Raw genomic sequence first — 22,689 nt, 5'->3', positions numbered from 1 at the left:
TGCAGTCCCCCAGGTGCCTGAATTGACCAGCAGACACTCGGGTTACCCAGAGCACGCCACTGTCCGCCGAAGTGGACTCTGTGGTGGCTCCTCCCCCAGGGGTGCACAGCTGCGCACGCAGGTCTCTGCCTGCTGGGAGCCAGTAAGGCACGGAGCTGCCCCTCCAGACACACCCGAGTGGGGCCCTGAATGCAAGGCTGCTGGGGTGTGGCAGCTTCAGAACAAGAATGAGATCTTTGTAGCTCCTGAGAACAGGCGACAGCAGAGTTCCAGCCGACCCCAACGCAGGGCCGTCCCCAGCGTGCGGCAAACGGGCAGGCTGGAGCGGAGGACGGAAGGCACCAGCCTCTCCCTGTGGGGGGTGCCGGCTCTTCCTCCTGCCCCACCCCCGCCCCCAGAGGCCCAGGAGCCCTCTGGCCAGCAGGAGTTGCCCCAGTCCTTTAGAGGAGAGAGAAGCAGGCTTCATACACTGGGGTGAAGTGCATCGGCAAACAAAACACACCAATGTCCAAGCATGCTGCCCTCCGGGCTAGATGCAGAAGTCTACATAGTGCTCAAAACCCACTAAAGAACCCTTATTTTTATATATAAAAACATTATAAACAAATAAAGCATAAGGCGATGTAAGGCGTTGTATTTCAGCTTGAGTCCAAAGAAATAATGTTTTCTAACTGAGGCTAAAGCTGCTTTGCTTAGCTTTAATTTCTGAAAAATTCACTGCATTTAAAAAATAAAGAATTTGCTTTGTTAAAGCTAGATCATTAGTGTAACAATTAGGCGGCTGCTGATAACCAGTTTCTTTTCTGGAGGGTTTCAGAAAATGGGACAGTTTCTCATTTAGCGTTTGAAATAAAAACTGAAGACCGGGTAGGGCTTTCTGGATGGATCTTCCTTCTGTAACTTAGTAAAGGAGAGGCTGAGGAAATCCCACTTATCTCATGCTTATCGCTCTCCTGCTCTTTCCACGTTCTCACCAACGAGCAAGATTCCCAAGGGCCCACGGTCCCGTCCACTCCCTGCGCCCCAGGAAGGACGGCACAGTGGTCTGCATCTACCAACTTCAATGTAAAGCATCTGCGTACAAGACTGTGTTCTCTAACTCATGCGAACACAGCGGCCACGTCTACATGTGAACGGCACGACTCTCCTCAAAACCAGCTGTGTGCGTCCGCCTGCGGCCTGGCGGGCTGCTGCTCCGGGGCAGGGCTGCAGTGGCGATGAGGGTGTGCTTGCACTTGTTCCGTGGCCAGGCAAAGCTGCGATGGGCTTAGAAAGGCGTGTGGTCGGGCAGGGGCTTGTCGCCACTCCCGGTCGGGGAGGGAAGGTTGTCACTGCCATTCTCTCTGCCACCTACAACCTTAGACTACAGATGGGAAAAAAACCAAGAAACAAAACAAAACAAAACCAAACCCTGAGACAGAGTACACCATGCCCGGCAGGCGCTAGGCGGCGCTGGGAATCCCAGCTGCTCAGCTCCCTAGAGTCTACACCACATGGATGGACATCGATCAGCAGTATCAAGGAGCAAATCCCCGACACGGGCAACAGGCTGGCAGTATTTCCAGGGACTTATGCAGTGTAAAGAGAGCAAATCTTCAAAGGCTCCACGCTATATGGTTCCAATCCCATGACACTCGTGAAATGGTAAGTCATCGAAATGGAGAACAGATTAGTGGCTGTGGGGCAGCCGGAGGAAGGCGAGCACCAGGAAGGACGGCTGTGGGGATGAGACTGTCCACCTTGGCTGTACCACTGTCCTATCCTGCTTGTGGCGCAAAACGGGATCACTGGGGAAACTGTGTAAAAGGTACAAGGACCCCCCTGCGTTAGTTCCTGTCGCTGCACGGGAACTACGGTGACTAAGCAAGTTTACGTAAAGGACAGGTCACACCCCGACAAGACAAGTGAATGGTCCAGATACAGTTACCTTTATGGTCCCAACTCGGTCTTCAAAGGACTTGAAGGTCGCAGAATTCCTTTAAAGAGAGAAGGAGGAGAGATCAGTGCAGCGAGCAAGTGCTTGTGCTGCCCTCCTAAATCTCGGCTTTAGGGTCAAGCTCCAGAAAGATCCCTGACAGCATCCTGAGACCTCACTGTAAACGCTGACAGGCCCCACAGGAGGGGGGCACAGCAAGGTCTGAAGACGGCCCAGGCCAGGTCATCCTGGTGGCTTCCAGGTCAGAGCAGGTCGGCCACACCTGCCAACTGCAAGCACAGCGCCTGCACGTCGCCAGCGGGTGGGTGAGTGTGGGGCACACGTCACTGCACCCGAGGTACACACATGCTGAGGTCACGGAACGTCCCGGGTGCTCCTGACACCAATCTCTGACACAAGTCAAGCAAAGGAAAACCAAGGACAGTTCTGGGACAAGGGAGCGAGCAGGAGGAAGCAGGCCAGGCCCGGCCCCAGCCGGCACCCTTCCCCACCGGCCCCCCTGGCTGGCCCAGCCCCCAGCCCTCAGGCCTCTGGTAGCAGCCTGTCAAGGACCCGCACACAGGCTGTGGGGGGCGGCAGCCACAGCAGATTCTCCTGTAACGAGGACGGGGGCTCTGCTGCTGCACCACAGGGAAGGTTTCCAGAACAGGCCACACCTCTGGGTGATCTGAGACCAGGACTCCCCTCCAGGTGCGGATCAAAGTTTCCATAGTAGGCTCGGAGGCATCTCAGGCCTCCTGGGTGCCAGGTGTGTGCATGGCTCTCTCTGCCCCTCCCTGGCCAGCTCCACGGGCAGCTCTGGAAGCTTCTAGATGGAGCCTGTTTGGCACAATGCATTCCTCGGAGCCTCTTCCCCACTAGCTCGTTAGCCTCGATGGGGTCTTTCTAACCCTTGGCCCACAGGAGGCTGCCAGGGGAAGATGGTCTTTGGCTCAGGGACGCGGGATGTGTGAGGCTGACCGGCAGGAGCCACCCGCTCCCACCCGGCTCCCACCCCGGCTCTGAGAGCTCCGGAGCACGAGTGCACGTTACCTCATGGCCGGCATACTTATCGAGTGGCGGATTGAAGAGCTGCTGCTCGCAAGCATGGTAGAGGCAGAGAAGGAAGCAGGAGTTAGCACAGGGACAGACTGGCATTCACCGCGCCATCGGCTCGTCCACCAGAACCCGACTCTGCAGGGCAGGCGAGCTCTGGCCACCGCACGACAGAAGGCCCCCGACCCCAGGGTCCTCTCCCCGGCCCCCAAAGCTGACCCAGAAACGGCACCCTGCGGGGGAGAGCTTTAACACGTAGGCCTGGGGCTTCAAAAGACTTCTGGTACAAGGGACTGTCAGGTGTCCTCCCATGACTTCACAGCAAGGGAAGTGACTTTTTGGCAAAAGAGAAAGAACCAGGTCAAGTAAGTAAAAATATTTACAATCACACATTGTTCTGGATTTGGGCTCCAGGCCTCCAGGCCGGAAGGGTGTGTGACGGGGCGGCAGCACTAGCGTCAGGCTAGGAAAGCGCCACTGAATCAGCACAGAGTGGGGACCTCGGGAGGCCCGACTGCGGCCCAGTGCTGCTCGCTGCCTCACGGGACCAACGGGACAATGTCGGCTTGCGGGGACAGGCCTGCCTCTCGGGGGAGGAGAAAACAGCAGCCAGCGTTTTGGAGGAAGATGCACGGGACACAACAGTGAGAGTCAGCATGACCCGCCCACACGACCAGCTCTCTTCCCGGGGATACGTGGGGCATGAGCTCCAGGGCAAGCTCCCTGAGGCCGGGCTGCAGGCCAGCGAGGAGCCACGCGGTCACAGCGGCCAGCAAGGGGCCATGGTGCCCCTCAGCACGTCTTCCAGCCCGGCCTCCCGCAGGCCAGCCACAGACCACCCTGCCCTGCCTCGGAAGAGCCTCGCAGGCACGTCCAGCCGCAGTCTTACCTAAACGAGTGTGAGAACGGACGAGCCCTGAGAGGTGGCAGCAGGAGGAGAAGAAACACAGCGTTAGGAGAGGGAGGCCAGGGCCCACCCAGACCCTCACTCAAGCTCCAGAAGGCCACGCAGGGACCCCCACGACCACCCCCGGTCCTCACACCACCAGGGAGAGCAGGCCATGCACCCTGCCTCCACTCTCCCCAAGCCCCAACTCTGTGAGAGGCCGCTGCTCCCGCACACACACAACCCCACCTGGGTCACAGACGAGGTGCCCGCATGTCCATGACCCTGTTTGGAGTTAGAGGGAAGAAGCCACAGAGAGAGGAGCGGTGCAGAGGTGTGCGGTGTGCTGAGGCAGGCTCCAGCCCCGGGTCTGTGTGCCTTCCCCACACCTGCGAGCCCAGACCAGCCAGGCTCAGCTGACATGCCAGGCGGCAACAGGTTGGCTTGCATCTCCACAGGGCCCGGGCTGGACCAGAGCACACACACATATCCTGCCACAGGACCGGGGACACCCCTGGAGCCGAGGGCCTTACACTCTGGCTGCATCACTATGGACGACAGATTCCAAGCTAGAAATCAAGTGTCCAAGGGCAGCACAGCCACGTCCTCCACGTCGCAGCCAGGCCCGCCACCTCTTACCCCCCAAGGTGGAGGTCATCTCAGGAGTGACCCGCGTGGATGGGCAGCAGGCCCTGCCATCTCCAGGTGGAGGAGGAGTCTGAGGATTAGGGAAGGCAGGTGCCTTGTCACAGGTCACCAAGCTAACCAGAGACCCTTCCCTGCTGGAACCCAAATCCAGTCTTCTCTCCCAGACTGCCACCTCGGGCCCAGAGCATGCAAAAAGGCTCTCAGGCCAGGGCTGCTCCAGGACAAGCCCACCGAGGACACGGATTTGGGGCAAACATCTCAATATATAGAAACTTCCCTAGGCCTCATTTTCATTCTCAAGAAGTGGGGAGTCCTGAACCTCGGCTGCAAACTGACAAGGTTAAGAGGCCTCAGCCTCAGAAACCACCTGAGACCATGTGTGAGGCAATGGTGGGCACATCAAGTACTCGGAAAGGTCCGAGTTCCCCGTACTCCTGCAAACACAGCAGGATAAAACCAAAGAGCCCCAGGGCGAGGCCCACCGGTAAACGGGACAGTGCCCCTGGGCACCAAGGTTCCTCCTAGGACCCGGTTCCTCCCGCTGGCCGGTCCACGCACATGCAGCACAGGTGCTAACACGACCCGTGGCAGGCACAGGGAGGCCAGGCACGGGACCGGAGGCTACATGCCATGGCTCAGCAGCAAATGCCTGTTCCCAGAGCCAAGGGCGGGAACGCAGGCACAGACGGAGAAATGTGCCGTCGTCCAAGGGCAGCCCCATCAAGATGGCCTGCGACAGCTCGACCGCAGCCATGCGCCTCAGCGCCAACACTGCACACACTTGACCGTAAGGACACTTAAGATGAGCGAGTACTGCCCAGAGTGACAGAGGACACTCCTAGTGAGCACGGAACGTAGGCACTGCAGACGTTCCCTGCCTCCTTCAAATGCTCTCTTTTGAGAGCACAAGCACAACCTGACACACGGCTCGCTCCGGTGGCGCTGGGACGGCCCGCCTTGCCCTCCGTGGCACTCCCTGGGACCAAGGCCAGGCCACCAGTGGCGTGTGATCAGTCTGTCACCGGGCTTACCACAGCACGGCTCACGTGGCCAAGCAGGTGTCCCAGAGCGCAGCAGCGATGGCGTCCCATCTAATTTCAAATGAGATTTGTTACAGGAACACACCCACAAAGTCAGCATTAGCACATTACCGTGACGCCTATGGGAGGAACCACCGCACACCTGCTTTGCTGTCAACTCCGCGCCACAGCTTGTAGGGCCAAATACCTCACAGCCACTGTGCTCCAGGCCTACGTTCACAGGCTGACCCCAAAGGACCCCCCCAGGCACAGGTGCTGGGAGCACGACCGGATCCTCAGCTGCAGAAGCGCGCACTCCTGAGGCACACAGACTGCATACTGACCGTTCAGCCTCTCCGAAAATTTGAAATTTTTCAAAATAAAAATCGGAGGGGGGCTAATTACAAGAAACTAATAAAAAAGGCTGTGGGCATCGACCATCGGGTCCAAGTGTCTGTGGCTTCACCTGTGGCTCTGGGACCAGGGCAGAGCTCCCACCTTGCGGCCCCACAAGGCAAGTGCCAGGCCTGTGAGGTGCGGAAGTGCCCAACCTAAGCAGGCGGGGAGGCAGCCCCCGAGGGGAGGAGGGGCTCCAGGGCGGGATGACCCCAACGCTGCACACCACGCCCACAGGCATCACCAGTGTGACTCTCAACTGAGAAGACAGAAGCCTCAGCACGGGGTGGGGGAGCGGAGACGTTCCCCCGGAATCCCTAAGTGAGGGGGCTGGTCCCGTGTGCGTCGGGGGCCAGGACGCTGGCAACGGTCACAAAGTACATGCACACTGCTGCTCCACGGTGCACGCTGGGCCCCCACAGTCCTGGAGGACGGCCTGCCAAGGGCACAGCAGGGAGGCAGCCATGCCCCTGGCTCCCTGCTGGGTAGCAGAGGAGGGCCAGCAGGTACAGCCGGAGCCCAGAGCAGAAACGGCTGGGCAAGCCGGAGCCGTGAGGCTGCAGCCCAGCCAAGTGGCCATCTGCTCCACTCTCCTGGACCCAGGCCCTGCTCGAGGTACCTGTGGGGGCCAGGAAGGTCTCAGCAGCTCTGGGAGAGACCATTCAGGAGGGGCCCCTGGCCTGCAGCCAAACGCTCTGAGACCTCGGAGACCGGGGCAGGGCAAACACTCGAGGAAACAACATGCCCCACCCCCACCCCCACCGCCGCCCAGAGTGACACCCCACCCCTGACACCGAGCCCCAGACGGGGCCGTCTTCCCTCTGTGAAACTTCAAAGGGAAGCAGCCGCCTTTACGGGTCCCAAGCATTAGAAGTTACTCAAAAGAAACAGTGACCCCCTCCCCCAAGAAACACAGAATGGCAAAGAGGCAGCCCACAGACCAGGGACCGGGAACCGACTGGTCCAGGCTTGTGTGTCCGCATCTGTGGGTGCCAAGGGGCCCCCGAGGGGTATGCATCTGAGCCTGGGCCGCTGCAGAGCCTCCAGCAGCTCTAGGTCCCCCGAACCCTCACCCGACGAAGCATCTCACCTCATATCCCCGAGCTTCCTGCTAATGGCGGAGCCCACGGTGGACAGGGCAGCTGAAGTCTTCTGTCCCGCCTGAGAGAGGGTTTCCTGAGTCTTCTTGTAGCTGAGAAGAAACACCAGTTGAACCAACCCAATAGGAGGGGCAGCTGCCACCCAAAGCCAAGAAGGCGAGGCGCCAGAGACCCCAAGAGAAGGAAGAGAGAGCCGTTAGTGAGCGTGCGCCGGGCCACAACCTCCCAGCTCTGCAACAACCGCCCCCTGACCTCACGCCACCGCATCTAACACTCAAGTGCTCACGACGCTGACTACCTGGGACATGCAGCCTCTGCCTGCTGCGGTGAAGAAAGACCCACAGGGGCTCTGGGTTGGGGACAGAACCCAGAAAAACCCCTCATTCTTTTACTTTATTTGGAGAGCCTCTCCTATCAAAACTCCACCAAGCCCGTGGGGAGATGCGCTGGACAGTGTGGGTGTGCAGCCCTGGCAGGCCCGGGAGCCCCTCCAGCCCCCATCCTCCTCTGCAGTCTTATGACCACCTTTCTAAGCTGGGGGACCTTCATCTCAGTGCAAATGGTGGCTTTGGATCAGTAAACACCCCCCTTTCCATGCCCTCCTGCCCCATCCACCTGGGCGCGCGTGCATCCCAGACATGGACCCATGACTGCAATGTCTGTGAGATGGCCACAGGGACCACAAAGACACCGTCGGGCCCACCTTGGCCACACCTGGCAGGGCCAGTCCCTGTTCAGCTGCCACCATAAACAAAAGACCAGCAGCCTGGTCGAGGGCTCGTTTCTGGCCAACCTAAGGAAACAGCCTGTGATGCAAGGCTCTCGAGGCGCCTGCCTACTCCCTGATGCCTTGTGGGTGTCACCAGGTCAGAGCAGGGAAGGTCAGATGGCACCAGCAGCACCAGCAGCACCAGGGCTTCTGGACCCCTCCCTCCCATCCGCTCCCCAGTGTCATCTGCAGGAGGTCCCACTGGGTGCTTGCTGCTCCCCCTCCCCGGCCCTCCTGACCACTCCAGACAGCCTCCAAGCCCCGCCCCCGCCAGGCGCCACCCCGTCTGTCCCCACCGTCCTGTCCTGGGGAAGCCCTGGGGAAGCCCGGCCTTGCGCACTCCTGGAGGGGCCTCCCTCTACTTGGCAGGCTCTCTCACAGCACGTGGGGCCTTGGGCTTCTCTGGTGCCCAGAAGGGCTTAGGACTCAAAACATGTGCTTTCTAGCAGGTGAGTTTGAAAACATGGTGAAGTCACCAGAACAGGAAGTTTACCTTACTTTCTAGGAAGATCTATGAATCCAGGAACGTATGAATTATGGAGAGAAAATAATCTAAAATCTTTACTGGAAGATTTGCTCTGGATCTCCTAAGGCAATAACTAAAGTCTAATTCTGAATCCAACCGTTAGCCAAATCTGGCTCCCAGAAATCCTTTCCCCCGTGACAGAAAGGACCACAGAACTGAATGGGAGTGGAAACTAAATGGAAGCACGTGTGCGGCAGCAGCCCCGAGAACTCCGGGGCTGGGACCTAGATGGGCCGCCCAGCGGAGGGGCCGACCGCAGCCTGGTCCTCACTAGACACTGAAGTGCACACACTCCTCGTGGGACGCTTTCCACACACCCAGCTGAAATCCTCCGAGGCACCGCCTTCCAACCTGATGGAGCCCTGGCCAGGAGCTGCTACCTGCACCACACCTGCCCGGGGTCAGCAGAACCGTGGCAATAAAGGGAAGAGGAAATGTGCTGCACACCCTCTACAACACAGCCGGCTAAGGAAAGGCTCTGGAACCTTCTCTGGGGCCCCTGACTTGTGGTAGTGCTTTGGGCTGCTCCACCCCTCACCCTTGCCTGGCAAACTGCGCTCTTCAAAGTGAGCTAAAATAGGTTATCTGCAAGAAACAGACTGGAAGCCTTGGCCATTGCTGATAAAACACCAACTACAAGGTAACTTATGAAATGAAATGCGCATTTCGTTTTGAAAACACTCAGAAAACGTCTTCAAGCCATTTCTCGTGAAATAACGGGTACGTAAGACCAGGTGAAACTGTTTGTCGAAGGCAAATGGTCTGAAGCAGAGAACGGAAGGCAAAGTCTTCAGAGCCTGTGTCCACAGGCGAACTGCAGTGGGAGAGCCGGCAAGCGTGTGCCGAGCACCGCGGGCCACGAGGAGGCGCATCCCGAGGCTGACTCAGACTGGAGCCGGCCACGAGACAACGGACAGGAGACCCTGGCCATGGGCCACGCCGAAGGGCACCACCCCCGCTGGAGAGCCACGCAGAGATTTCCCACACCCCACCACCCTCAGGAGCTCTGGGGTGTGGAAATGAGGAGTGACGAGTGACTCCATCAGGGACGGGAACCTCCAAACCAAGGTGGATGCGCTGGAGGGTCCCTGACGCGGAGGCCAAGCTCAGGCAGCGACAGGGCTGGGGGGCAGAGCCAGAGTCTACACGCAGGGAACTCAGGCCCAGACACGCTCAAGGCTGCGCTGTGCCACCCTGGCCAGCACCCCTCTGAAATTACTTCTACCTTTTAGGAAAACAAAAGTGTAGGACCCTGACTGATACCAGCCTCCCTCCATCACAGTCAGCATGGGGCATCGGCTGGATGCACCTGCTCCTGGCCCCTCCCCTGGGGGCCGATGCCACCTCTAACTCTGGGTGGGCACAATCCCAGTCTGGACAGCCAGAGCTGCCTCCGGCTCCCTGACCACACTGAGAGTCCAGCGAGACCCACAGCGGCCACCTTGCTGCTGGGCGGCAATACAATGACTCGAATCTGCACTGCAGGGCACCCTCCTGCACCAGGGAGGAGTCGGACAAGGCCGACACCATCTACATCTGCACTGTCACGTACAAACGAAGGACTCGACACACCAACCACGACTACGGAGTTTACCTGGTGCCACCTGCACATCTTCAGCTCTGTCTACCAATAGACAGAAGCCGGTTAGGCGACCCAACGAAGAGAACACACCTCTTGTGCATGGCAGTCTGAATAAAGAACTAGTTCCCTGAGACGAGAAAGCACGCGTAGCATCGACACTGCTTATGCCCAGCATGGCTTCACGAAAAGCAGCGCTACAGGCACAGATATTTTTGCTGACGCTCAGGGCAGTCGCACCCCACCAGTGGCCTCCTGCAGCAATGACCAGGCAGGCACCTTCACCCCAGGGAGCGCAAGGCAGCCAATGTTTCCAGTCATCCCACCAGGAGCTGGGTCATCGTCCTCCTGGGCCGTCCCTGCAGAGACACTCCAGCCCCCGGAGTGTCACTTTGGCAATTGCTCCACAAACGGAATTTGGGGTGAGGCCTCAGGGGAATGGCCGCCGTCTGGCAAGATGCTTGGGAAGGCCACCCCACCAGCCACTTCCATGCCCAGAGCCACAGGCTTCTCAGAGGAGTCACAGTTGTAGTTATTTGAGACACTATCCTAGCAACCTGTTGTCAACCGGTTTTACAAACAGCACCAAAGTCTCCCGAGAGTCTTTTCGGGTTAAGTGCACACCGTGAGCCTGCTTGGTGCCCAAACTACACAGATGACAGCCACTGTCTCAACCTCAAGAACGTCTGCAGGTGGTGGAGGCATCCTCCGATACAGCCCCGCAGAAACAACACGCCAGGGTGTGGCCATGGCTGCGGTCACACCAAACCACACCAACCGCAGGACCCGCCAGAGCGCCCTGGTGCCCAGCTCCCCTGGTGCCACCAGGCTATGACGACTGCGAGCACAGAGCCAGCTGACCTGGGTCCCAGGACACACAAAGACCAGCTCGTTAACAACCATTTCCTTCCAAACACAAAGGACTGTCCGCCATGCTCTCTGGGAGCCCCCACTGTACTTCCTCCTCAACAAAAGGGAAAAGAATCCCCGAAAGTGAATAGCTTAACACGTGACCCCACCCAGTTCAAAGGAATTATAATCAGATTGGAGCAAAGATCAATGAAGTGCTATTACCATGAGTAAGAATCTCAAATAAAACATCAGAACTCACTCTGAACTACAGCTCTGACGGACACGAAAACCGATCTGCGTGTTTCCTACTCTGCTAATATCCTGTGTGGCTGACACCTGGTGCCCCCGAGACCAAAGCGGCTCCTCCAAGATCCCACCAGCATGGCCTGTGTGGCAGCCCTCGCCCAAGAACCAGCGCTAAGTCTGAGTGAAGCTGTGAGAACCCCTCCTCTGGAGCTAGGTCTGCAGGAGAAAGACCCCCCCACCCCACAAGTGAACACCAGCATCAGTCCCAATGGCGGTCAGCCAGTCTGCCCACTCGGAAGGCTGAGGGCTGCCTAACAGCCAGAGATGCTCCCAGACCCAGCTAGGCCTCCCATCTAAGGGATGCATCCGTGGCAACCAGAGGGAGGCACCCATTTCACAAGAATTATACTTCCATTTGTGTTTAAGAACAGAAAAATACTAAAAATAAAATAGCCAAAAGACACCCAAACCAGGTTTGTGCCAAGTGCCACAGCCTCCCAGTCCCTAGGAGTGTAGAGAGGAAGAGGAGGGGGAGGGAGGTGTGACGGCAAAGGCACTCACAGGTCTGACTGGGTCACTTTCTCATTCCACTCTCCAAGTTTCTCAGAAGTTCTCATATAGCTAAAAACAGAAAGTCTGTGGTAAATCACGTAGAACAGTTATTTTAACTAAGGTTTCAAACTACAGGTGCAAGGCCAGGGAGCACAGAGGAGGGCTGGAGAGCAGCAATGCTGGGTGTGCAGCCCGCCTGAGGACAGGATCTGTCCCTCCTCTCAGCACCTGCTGGGCAGGCCCAGGGGAGGCCGTGGCAGAGCCAATCAGTCCTCTTCCTGTCATGCCAAGCGAGGGCCTGGACAGTCCACGGAAGACAGCGCTTGGGGAACAGGACTGCTGTGAGGAGCAAGGAAGGCAGTCACCCTTCGGATTCAAAATCTAGGGCTTCCTAAGACAGAGAAATAAGATTTTGTAGGTGATTTTCATGAAATGTGATTCAACCTCTCGGCAGGGACGTGGCTTCTTAATGGGAAACATTTCCCCAAACCGACCCTCCAAATGTCGGAGGATGTGTTTCAGAGCCATGTAGCTGCACTCCCCAAGTTCAGAGAACTGAGTCACATCTGGGTCAGAGGTCCTGGGGCTGTGATCACAACGTGCTCATGAGAAGGACTCGTGTCCGCTTCGGCACACACTGAGCTATGGGATCACAGAAAATCAGCCTCGTTAAGGACCTCATCAGTGTCCTCTCAACTTTGGACACTGGAACACACTCTTGTCAGTTTCTGCTTCGACAACTAGCTAGCGCGTCCAACTGCCTTTTAAAAGCATGTGTAGACTCTAAGCTCTTTGCACACCAGGGGTTAGGTCAAGGACTCAGAACCTCTGGCTGGCTGCTTGCACACAGGCATACTTGAGTCCCCAGGGCAGGTACCTACGCGTTCGAGACCTGCACGTCATGCCAGCTCCTGGACAGGTTCTGCTTCAGGCCTTCCAAGGCAGAGAGGCCCAGCTTCCTTTTCAGCTCCGCACAGTGCCTCTCCTTAGCTGCCAGGACCTGGCGCAGAGTGACAATTTCCTCTTCCACCTGTAAAAGCACACAGTTGACTTGATTAGTACCAGTGTTGTGGGAAGTGACTAACATCCTCACACACACTGCAATGAGAAGTTTCTCGGAATGCTCTAAGGACTTTCCGCTTACAGAAACATAACCTGCGTTAAGAACGGAGTCTGTGTCCAACCACCACCCTGTTTTTCTCTGGTACTGGCACTCCAACTTCTTCGGGAAGACTGTCTCATCCCCCCAAGTCAAGTGGCTCTGGTGGGGCTTGCAATCACTGTGCCCACCCACGCATCACCACGCCAGGCCTATCATAGCTCCATCCCACCCCCGCCGGACGGGGCACAGGTGTCTGAAGAGTCAAGCCCCTCTCCTTCTGGGCTCAGAAGCTGGAACTACTGGCAGTCAGGACCCATCTGCACTGGGAAGGGGAGCTGACAAACAGATGGCCGGCCAGCCAGATACCCAGATAACAGAGCAACAGCCCTTACGGGAACGCGTATGTTCCTGAAGTCATCTCAGGTCTTGGGAAAGGCAGTTACCCAGGCCAAAAGTAAATTCCCTTCTGTGTTAAAGTAGTTTGAACTGGTAAGAGAAACTCTCCTGACAATAAAGACCTGAATCTTCTGAGGCCGTAAAATTAACAACAACAACAAAAAGGATGCAACTTGAGAAAGAAGCGTTCTCTGGAGTTTCACAACACCAGATGTCTGTTTTCCAGCTCCTGTGTCAACAGCTGCCATTTAAAAAAAAAAGGGGGGGGGGTCCTTCTCTTTAAAAAGTGGTTGTTTGGAATAAAGTGATAAAAAGTAGCTCAGAATCCTTATATCATTAGTTTTCCATCAGAAAACAGTTGAAACAAGATGTAATTTAGAAACACAGGATCATCTAAGGCCCAACTATTACACATTACTCCAGCAGTAACAACCAGTGATTAGAACATTCCACTCTGGTGTGATGATCGACAGGGCTTGAGGGTGTGCAATCCAGCTGTGTTAGGGGAAGTTCACGCTGAAAATTTTAAGTGACATAGAACTTCTCCACTCTGCAGCTCAACTCTGAAATGACCTAGTGCAAAGCATGAGCCTCACTGCATTGCCTGTTGCTACTCCCATAATCTTCACTCAACTCAGAAACCGCTGAATCCTTTTCCCCCTTGGTCTGAAACCTGGTCGTGGCTGAGGTTCATCTGCCCACCTAGCTCTTTTATCAACACAGGGCTCATCTCTGAAGACAGCGCAGAGGCCTGTGACAGGCAGCACACCAGCTCTGACTGACAGATGCTACACTCAGATACTGACAAGTTCATGTCCCCAGGTTTTGTTTTTTAAAAAGATTGCTTGCTTGCTTTGTTTATTTATTTTTATTCATGAATGATAGAGGCAGAAACACAGGCAGAGGGAGAAGCAGGCTCCATGCAGGGAGACTGACGTGGGACTTGATCCCAGGTCTCCAGGATCACACGCTGGGTGGCAGGCGGCACTAATCCGCTGCATCACCCGGGCTGCCCCATGTCCCCAGATTTTGAATCCCAAGTGAGTACCACTAGATTCTGCATCACACAGTAAAAAGAAACATCTCCAGCAGAAGCTATAAGTAAAAATTGTACTTGGAAATTTTGGGTCTTAATTACCATTTCCTCTTAAAAGACTCACTTTAAAATCATCACATGAGGGGCACCTGGGTGGCTCAGTGGTTTAGCATCTGCCTTTGGCCCAGGCATGATCCCGGGGTTCTGGGATCGAGTCCTGCATCAGGCTCCCTATAGGGAGCCTGCTTCTCCCTCTGCTTGTGTCTCTTCCTCTCTCTCATGAATAAATAAATTGTTAAAAAAAAAAAAAGGAGATCCTCTCTGCATCTTTAAAAATAAATAAACAAAATGCTCACATGAAGCACTTTTTACAAATTAAATGTTTTAAAAGAAAAATGAAGATCCAGGGCAGATGGCTTGTGGAGTCTCCAAACTATCAAGTGTTAATTCTAATGAAGAAACTCCCAGTAGACGGTGTGCTCAGAGCAGCTGTCCCCATGCAGACGTCCTCCTCATGGAGTATTTACGAGGCGCTGAGCACAGACAACGTGGCCACAAAGAGCAGTTTCTGAAGGACTCTAGGAATGCCCTCCCAGGGCAATTTCTGCAGAGCACAGCCAGCTCTCTGCCCCCTCATTAGTTCATGGTTACCCCAGGAAAAATGGCCAAGACACAGCACCTTTGCAAGCTCAGCCCTAAGCTCCTCCTCCTCAGCCTCGGTCAGACCCTCCGCAGCAGGAGTCTGGGCAGCCACCGCCGTGTCGACAGGGACATCTGTCATGGAGTCGGACAGCAGACCTTTGTTAGGAGAATTCAGGTTGATATCTGCCAGAGACATAAGGCCAGATGGTGTCAATACGAAGTTAAAGAGAAGTGGACGAGGTCGAGGTCTCCACCAAGGAAGAAGGAGAGGTCGAGAGGACAGGCTGGGCGGCGGGGACCGTGGAGAGAACCAACACCTCTACCTGAACAAGCTCTGCAGGGATGGTTTGGCATCAGGCCAAGGGCGCCTCAGACCACCTAAGGTGCTACTTCAGGGCACAAGAAAGGCAGCCAGACCCTAACTGCTTCCCCCATGCGAGTGCACTTTCCTGAGATCGGAAACCTTTGCCACAAAGCTGTCAGACCTAATAGATGTAAGTTTTAGAGCGGAGAAACCTAATGCAGCTGTAAACACAAGCACCACTTGCAATCAACCAATCCGCAGAACACACACTAAAATTGCACACCAGGAGCGTATGCCCGTCATCCAGCCCCAGCCGGGAGTCAGCAAAACAAAATACGCCTTGTAGTCTGTCCTCGACCCTCGCTCCACAGCAACACGCAGCGAGGCGCAGAGGCAACACTGCTTCCGCACCTCTGCTGCACCGGATCGGGTTCCAATTCCTACACTATCTTCTCTTTGATTTAAAAGCATCTTCCCGCCTGCACTAAAAGTTGGCGAGATGCCACACGAGGAAACATGCGTCAGCTTCAATTCTTCCCAGCTCCGAACCCACGGCCGTCCTTCAGTACCACGCAATCGGCACCATGTCTAGCACATTTAACAGTAAAGGCACAGGAGCACTTGGCTGGCTCTTAAACCCAGGGCTGGGAGCTCGAGCCCTACGGGAGCTGTAGATGTTAAATAAGTGAACTTTTTAAGAAGGAAACAAATAAAATAAATGTGAAGTCACAAAGGTGGGAAAGAAGTTCTTTAGTTCGCAGATTATGTTTCTCTAGTGGAAATCCCAGAGTGTGCTAAAAATAGACTGCACTTAAAACCAAAGATGCTGGGATCCCTGGGTGGTGCAGCGGTTTAGTGCCGCCTTCGGCCCAGGGCGTCATCCTGGGGTCCCGGGATCGAGTCCCACGTCGGGCTCCCTGCGTGGCTCCTGCTTCTCCCTCTGCCTCCGTCTCTCTCTGTGTGTCTCACATGAATGAATAAAATATTAAACAAACAAACTAACCAAAGATGCTCTATTTGGCTTATTCCCTTCACACGCCCCGGGACAGCTGAGGTCAGCACCTCCTGGCCAACCTGTTCACGACATAAAGGGTGTCCAGTTTACCAACAGATCCTGAGCTCAACCTACCTGACTTGACTTCTGCGTTTGTATCTGCTACGTTGAACCTGCTCAAATTTGCTACATGCCTTAAAATCCCCACTATCCTTCTCTTCTGTTTAAAAAATAATAATGGTAATAAACGAATGCCCCCGGACACGTTGAGCCCACAGGCATCACCCCAGGGAGAGGCTGGGCACTAAGCAAGCAGGCCAAGGCGCGGCGCGGCGGTCCGGGGAGTCCCCGCTGCCCAGGGCTGTGCCATCCATCACCTGCATGGGGACAACACAGCAAGTCTCAAGGGGTCACCCCGAAAACGGAGCGAGGCCGCGTGCGAGGCGGGTCTGCAGCGCACCCGGCACGCAGCAGGCGCCAAGCAGCTCCCCTCGTCCCGCCCAGCTCCGCAGCAGGCCCAACGCCGAGCCTCCCGCACCCGAGCTAGGGCAGGAAGAGCCGCGGACCGTCTCAGAGCCCGGGAGCCCCGCAGTTGCCCGGGGCGGCCGCGCAGGAACGCGCCGTCAGCTCCGCTCGGCCGCCCGCCCCCAGGGAGCCCGGGCTCCGAGCCGCGTTGCCACCCGAGGGGGACGGAGGCCGGCCGGGCACGCCGCCAGCGGCCCGGGCGGAGGCAGGGGCGCCGGGGACCCGCCCGAGCGGCCCGGACGCCGAGCCTCGGCCGTCGGAAGCTTTGAGGCTCGCAGCTGCAGGCGAGCCGCGCGGCGGACGGAGGCGGCGGGCCCGAGGGTCCGAGACGCGCCGCCGGGGACGCGCCGAGGCGCCGGCCGCGGGTACCTTGGCCTGCGGAGTCCATGTTCGCGCGGCGGCCGGGCCGCAGGGGGGTCGGGGCCGGGGTCTCGGGCGCCGGGCCGCACCGGGGCTCGCCAGCCGCGTCCACGCCAGCCAGCGGAACCGCCTCAGCCACGGCGGCGTGACGTAATCAGCGACGCGACGGCCCACTTCCGCTTGCCGCCTGCCCCGCCCCCGCCGGCTGTGTCCAATGAGGGCGTGGCTCGGCCCCGTCCCTATTACCTGCCCCAACCTGATTGGCCGAGGCTGCGGCCGAAGCCGGAAGGGGCGGCCGGTCCTAAGGGATGCCTCCGTCGGCCCCCCGGCGGGGCGCAGGTGGAACAGGCCGCGGGGCCTCGGGGAGGGGGCAGTGGGAGTGGGAGGACTGTCCGACATGGCGCCGGGCAGCCTGGGGCTGGCCTCTTCCAGGCAGCGCCGAGGCTAACGCCGCGCACAGCCCGCTTGAGGCCCCGTGAGGCCCGCCCGCCTGACTCTGGGGGTGGTTCCTCCCCTCAGTTGTTGCGGGGATTGCACCGCGTTACGTGGGAAAAGGCGGGTCCGCGCCGCTGCCCCCCCGCCCCCAACCCCCCCCCCCCCCGGCCGCGGGCGCCGGTCTGCGCATGCGCTGCCGGCCGGGCCCCCTCCCCCCCCGCCCCTTCTGCCCCCTCCGCCCCGACCTACCGACAGGCCCCGAGCGCCGGTACCGCGATCCCCCAGGGCCCCTGCGCTTCCTTCTCCGGCAGCCCCGGAGCCGGGCCGGGGGTGGGGGGCGCGAGGCCGGAGGGATGGGCCCGGGGTCACCAGCAAACGCCGGACTTCTCGGCCGGGAGCCAGCTCTGGACCACCCGGTGGTGCTGAAACAAGGCCCCAGGCCTCCCCGCTTTGGCTCGGAGTCGCCACTGCGAGCAAACCCTTACGTGGTGGGACGCTCCGGACCTGAGCCTGCGGACCGCGCTGCCCGGAGCCCCTTCGTGTATCGCTCAAGGCTCACCTGGCCACAGGCGTCCCCCCGGGGCACCTGCTTCACCTGGAAACAGGCGTCGCCCCCTCAGTGCCCGCCTCACCTGGGTGCAGGTGCCCCCACCTGCCTCACCTGGCCACAGGTGTCGCCCCCCCCAGTGCCCGCCTCAGCCCTCACCTGGGTACAGGTGACCCGCCCACCTGCCTCACCTGGACACAGGTGTCCCCCCCCCCAGCACCTGCTTCACCTGGCCACAGGCATCCCTACACCTGCCTCACCTGGCTGCAGGTGTCCTTCCCAACCCCCCAGCACCTGCCTCACCTGGACACAGGTGTCACCCCCCAGTGCCCACCTCACCTGGGTGCAGGTGCCCCCCACCTGCCTCACCTGTGCACAGGTGTCGCCCCCCCCAGTGCCCGCCTCAGCCCTCACCTGGGTACAGGTGACCCGCCCACCTGCCTCACCTGGACACAGGTGTCCCCCCCCCCCAGCACCTGCTTCACCTGGCCACAGGCATCCCTACACCTGCCTCACCTGGCTGCAGGTGTCCTTCCCAACCCCCCAGCACCTGCCTCACCTGGACACAGGCGTCTGCCCCCAGTGCCTGCCTCACCTGGGTGCAGTGTCCCCCTGCCTCACCTAGACACAGGTGTCACCCCCCAGAGTCCACCTCACCTGAGTGCAGGTGACCCCCCCCTCCACCTGCCTCACTTGGACACAGGTGTCTCCCCCCAGTGCCTGCCTCACCTGGGTGCAGGTGCCCCCCCACCTGCCTCACCCGGCCTCAGGTGTCCCCCCCAGCACCTGGCCACAGGTATCCCCCAGCTGCCTCACCTGGCTGCAGATGTCCTCCCCCCCAGCACCTGCCTCACCTGGCCACAGGCATCCCCCCCCCCCCCCCCCGCCTCTGGAGTATCACAGCCACGTGTTGCCGTGGCCTGTGCAGTAAACATCTGCCCCACTCGCCACCTTGGTTTGTCCGGCTGCCGCTCAGCCCACCTGGCTGGCCGCAGTCCTGGGGCGGGGACAGCCAGGGGCCCCCACCTCCTGCCGTGCTCAGCCCGTCAGCTCGGCTGCGCCCAGGGGCGTCTGGTTCAGCGCTGCACCCTTGGGCCGGGAGCCCCGCCCCGCCCGGCCCGGCCCGGCCCTGCCCTGGGGTGGCCAGCGCAGGTGTGCCTGCGCCCCACGCGGCCTGCCTGAGCACCAGGAACGCGGAGGCGGGGAGGGGGCCCGGGCGCCCACGTCGCTCTCCTGCTGCACCTGCCGCGGGGGCTACGGACCACCGTCCTCTCACAGCGAGGGGTGACGGGCACGGACCCCTCCCAGGACCGTCCTGTCTCCTAGGCCAGGTCGGGGCACCTCGGGGAGCCCCCCCGCCTCCCGCCTTCCCGCCTTCCCGCCTTCCCGCCTTCCCGCCATCCCGCGGGGGCATCGAGGCACCACCGCTGGGTCGGGCTGGGCTCTGGCTCCTCCCGGGAGTGGGAGCGCACGGAGGTCCGCGGCGTTCGGCGGGGGGGACCAGGGGCGAGGGGGTGCGCGGCGCCCTCCCCATTCAGCAGGTCGGGATCCCCAGGCAGGGCCGGCTTTACTGGCGTGGGCGTGGGGAGGGGGGAGGGGGCGCGGGGCGCCGGCGGCCGCCGCAGGCCGGGGACTACAGCCTCCAGGGCAGCTGGAAGTCCTCCGGCTCCAGCGGACTGCAGTGCGTGGCGTCCACGGTCCTGAGGTGTCTGCGCGCCAGGAAGAGCGCGAGCTGGCGGCGGCGGCGCGCGCTCAGGCCCCGGCCCAGCCGCCACGGGAAGGGCGGCCCGTGCGGCCCGCAGGCCCCGGCGTCCGGCGGCTCGGCCTCGCGGCGCGCGCGGTAGGAGCGCAGCAGCGCCAGGCACCACTCGTCGTCCACGCGCGCGCGCGCGTACAGGGCGGCCTCCCGCGCGGGGCTCCCGGCCCGCAGCCAGCGCGTCACGGCGGCCAGGCCCTCGCGCGCCATCAGCGCCGGGTAGCGGTGGCGCAGCAGCCGCAGGAGCAGCTCGTCGCCGCGGTTGCCCTCCCCGCCGCCGGCCGGCAGGGGGCGCGGGGGCCCCGGGGTGCCCGCCGCGGCGGACCGCGAGCGCCGCAGCAGCAGCACCGGGCCCGGGTAGCGGCAGAGCGGCGCGGCCACGTCGAGGTGGAAGTGCTCGCGCACGGTGCGCACCACGAGCCCCTTCCAGCTGTGCGGCATGACCTTGAGCGCCAGCGGCACCAGGTCGTCGAAGCTGGCGTCGAGCACGAGCGCGCCCAGCTCCGGGTAGGTCACGGCGGCCCGGGCGGCGGTGAAGGCGCCGATGGACCAGCCGTAGAGCACCACGTGCGCGGGCGGGAAGCGCAGGCGCTGCAGCGCGAACCTGACCGCCACGTCCACCGCGTTGGCGTCGTGCTCGGGGGACGGCGCGCCCGAGCCGCCGCCGAAGCGCGCGTGGTGCCAGCCCAGCACCGAGTAGCCGGCCTCCAGCGGCGCCGACAGGCAGCCCATCTCATAGAAGCCGGCGTTGCCCTCGCAGCAGACGACGAGGCGCAGGCCGCGGCCGCCGCGGCCCGGGCGCGCGCGCCGGTCCATGAACACCGCGTCGATCTCGCCGCCGTCGCGGGCCGCCAGCTTGGCGCGCCGGCCGCCGTAGCGCTCCACCAGGCGCTCCTGGCCCCGCTGCAGCAGCGGCAGCAGCGCGCGCGCCATCAGGGACACGGAGCCCGGGTACACGAGCCAGCGGCCCAGCGAGTGCGCCAGCGCGTAGCAGGCCAGCTGCCCCGGGAGCTCGCGCAGCTGCAGCAGGAGGCACAGCGCCGGGCCCCGCGCCCCGCCCCGCGGCCGCCCCGCCGCGCCCCCGCCCCGCGCCCCGCCGAGCACCAGCCACAGGCCCGCCGCGGCCGCCGCGCACGTCAGCGCCCGCCGCCCCCCGCCCGCGCCCGCGCCCCCGCCCGCGCCCCCGCCCGCGCGCACCGCGTCCCAGCGGAAGTCCACGGGCCGGCCGCAGAGGCCGGAGCTGCAGCTGGCGGCCAGGTACAGCCTGAACACGTGCACCAGCGCCTTCACGAAGCACACCACGCACATGGGCGTCGAGGCGCCGGCGCTCCGCGGGAGCCGTGTGCGCGCGGCGGGGCTGCGGGGGCTGCGGGGGCGGGGAGGTCCACGGGGGTCGGGGGGCCGCGGGGGCCGCGGGGGCTGCGGGGCCGGGACCGGGGGCGAGCGCCGCGCTCGGCCGTCTGGGGACGCGCCTCTTCAGGCCCCGGCCCTGCGGCCTTTGTGACCCGGGCCTGGGGGTCCGCGGCGGCGCACGTGCCCCCACGTGAGTCACTGTTGCTGGGAGCGAGGCGGCCCCTGTGACGGCGACAAAGGCCTCGGCCCCGCCCCCGCGCGCAGCCGCCCGCCCTCGCCCACCCTCCCGTGCCTGCGGCTCCCGTGGGCGCCCGTCACACCTGAGCAGCCCCACCCCCACCCCCACGGAGGGCGGGCAGCGGCCCGGAAACCTACAGCCTTGGCCTCTTCCTGGCCAGGAGCCCGGCCTCGGCAGCAACACGCAGGGCCTCCCTGGCCCCAGCCGAGGCCCGCTGTGGGCCACCATGGCTCCCTGCCTGCCCAGGTGCTCCCAAGGGGGAAACAGGGGTGCTCAGGCTGCGAGCTCAGGCACTGGAGGCCCCGAGGAAGGCCGCTGGTACCAGTTCTCGGCCCAGGAATCCCATGCACCTCCTCACCCTAGGGGAGAAACTGAGTCTGGCCACGGGGGTGCCACAGAGCAGTGAGGCAGTGTGTGTCCAAGGTCCTGTCCCCCCACCCCCACCCCACACCTTCCTTTCCAGGAAAGGGGGTGAGCTTGGGCTGGAAACCCCCCACCTGTTCTGCATCCTCTTTCCACGGGTGCCAGCAGAGGCAGTGACCTCCAGGTAGGTCCTGCCTGGCGGGTGTTCCTCATTTTCAGCCCCTGGCCAAGCCCTCCTCCCCACTCCTCACTCAAATCAGCCCGCAAGCTGTACCTTCCTCTTTTCTGGAGGGCTTCAGTGGGTTCCTCTTTTTCTCCTGTGCTCGAGAGGGCCGGCCCACCCTGAGGGCAGAGGGGACAGGGGTCGAGCCAGGCTCTTAGGGCTCGTTCTATAGTCGCCTGGACCGGAAACAGCAAATTGGGCAAACCGAGGCAGAGCCTTGGAGCCGGGCAGCCGGACCCGCCTCACAGACCCAGAGTGTTCTGGGCAGGGGGTTCCAGGCCCCCGCAAGCCCGCTCTGCGCCCCTGCTCCGTGTAGGTGCGTCCCCTGCAGCCCAGTCCCCACCAGGCTTGTGCAGCAGAGCTGCAGGCTGCTGGGGTCCTTAGGGGCTGGCAAGCAGGAGGGGTTGACAGAGTGAATTGGGAGGCTGGATATCCCTCCACTGGGCTCTCCAGCTAAAACACAGAATGCCCACGTAAGTTTGAATTTCAGATAGACAATAAATACTTTTGAGTAGAAGGGTGTCCTACTTGCATGGGTCATACTTTTATAAACCTTATTTGTCAGAAATTCAGCTCTAACTGGATATCCTGTTTTTAGGTTTGTTTATTATTTGTTGCTCAGCCTGGCACCTTCCCCCCCCCGCCCCGCATCCCTCCCCCAGCCAACTGAGATCCAGATTTTCCTGATTATCCAGCTCATATCCCAGGTTGGGCTGCTGTGCTCCGTGGTCAGGTCCTGAGGACCAGTGGGGTGACTCGGGGTCCACTGGTGCACCTGGACAAGAGTCCCCTCTTGCTCCCTCTTCCCTGCAACCACCTCACCTTTTCCTTGGGTCTGAGTGGCAGCAGGGGCCGTGGGGAGACTACCCCA

At 60.8% G+C, this 22,689-nt stretch overlaps 2 protein-coding genes across 18 annotated transcripts; both read right to left on the bottom strand.

Moving 5' to 3' along the window:
• Window positions 1-1,046: 1,046 nt before the first annotated feature.
• Window positions 1,047-19,314, bottom strand: TPD52L2 (TPD52 like 2). Of its 17 annotated transcripts, none has more exons than XM_038572911.1 (9): window positions 18,867-19,314; window positions 14,758-14,903; window positions 12,426-12,574; window positions 11,554-11,613; window positions 7,011-7,112; window positions 3,861-3,887; window positions 2,969-3,010; window positions 1,928-1,976; window positions 1,047-1,363 (listed from the first exon to the last, which is right to left on the bottom strand). In XM_038572911.1, the coding sequence occupies exons 1-9, from the start codon at window positions 19,297-19,299 to the stop codon at window positions 1,268-1,270; spliced, it is 1,104 nt and encodes a 367-aa protein (XP_038428839.1). In that variant the 5' UTR covers window positions 19,300-19,314; the 3' UTR covers window positions 1,047-1,267. The 17 variants fall into 17 exon arrangements, with proteins under 17 accessions (XP_038428839.1, XP_038428848.1, XP_038428841.1 ...); XM_038572920.1 differs by lacking the exon at window positions 18,867-19,314 and adding an exon at window positions 16,913-17,035; XM_038572909.1 differs by having other exon boundaries at window positions 1,134-1,363; window positions 2,969-3,109.
• A 124-nt stretch (window positions 19,315-19,438) lies between these two features.
• ABHD16B (abhydrolase domain containing 16B) lies at window positions 19,439-20,949 on the bottom strand. Its single transcript, XM_038572908.1, has one exon. It carries the CDS (start codon window positions 20,947-20,949, stop codon window positions 19,519-19,521), a length of 1,431 nt encoding a protein of 476 aa, XP_038428836.1. The 3' UTR covers window positions 19,439-19,518.
• Between the last annotated feature and the right edge of the window lie 1,740 nt (window positions 20,950-22,689).

This window comes from Canis lupus, chromosome 24, assembly GCF_011100685.1.
Source record: "Canis lupus familiaris isolate Mischka breed German Shepherd chromosome 24, alternate assembly UU_Cfam_GSD_1.0, whole genome shotgun sequence".
Lineage (NCBI taxonomy): Eukaryota > Metazoa > Chordata > Mammalia > Carnivora > Canidae > Canis > Canis lupus.
This window is presented reverse-complemented; position numbering and strand designations above follow the sequence as displayed.

Bases quoted from the DNA above. Each gene is read 5' to 3' on its own strand.
- TPD52L2 (XM_038572909.1), bottom strand. From the start codon at position 19,299: ATGCCCCCGCGGGATGGCGGGAAGGCGGGAAGGCGGGAAGGCGGGAAG. The intron at 3,888-7,010 runs GTGAGATGCTTC...GCCACCTCTCAG, and splicing joins AGGAAGCTCGGGGATATGAG to GGCTCGTCCGTTCTCACACT. The intron at 1,977-2,968 runs GTAACGTGCACT...CTCTCTTTAAAG, and splicing joins ATAAGTATGCCGGCCATGAG to GAATTCTGCGACCTTCAAGT.
- ABHD16B (XM_038572908.1), bottom strand. From the start codon at position 20,949: ATGTGCGTGGTGTGCTTCGTGAAGGCGCTGGTGCACGTGTTCAGGCTG.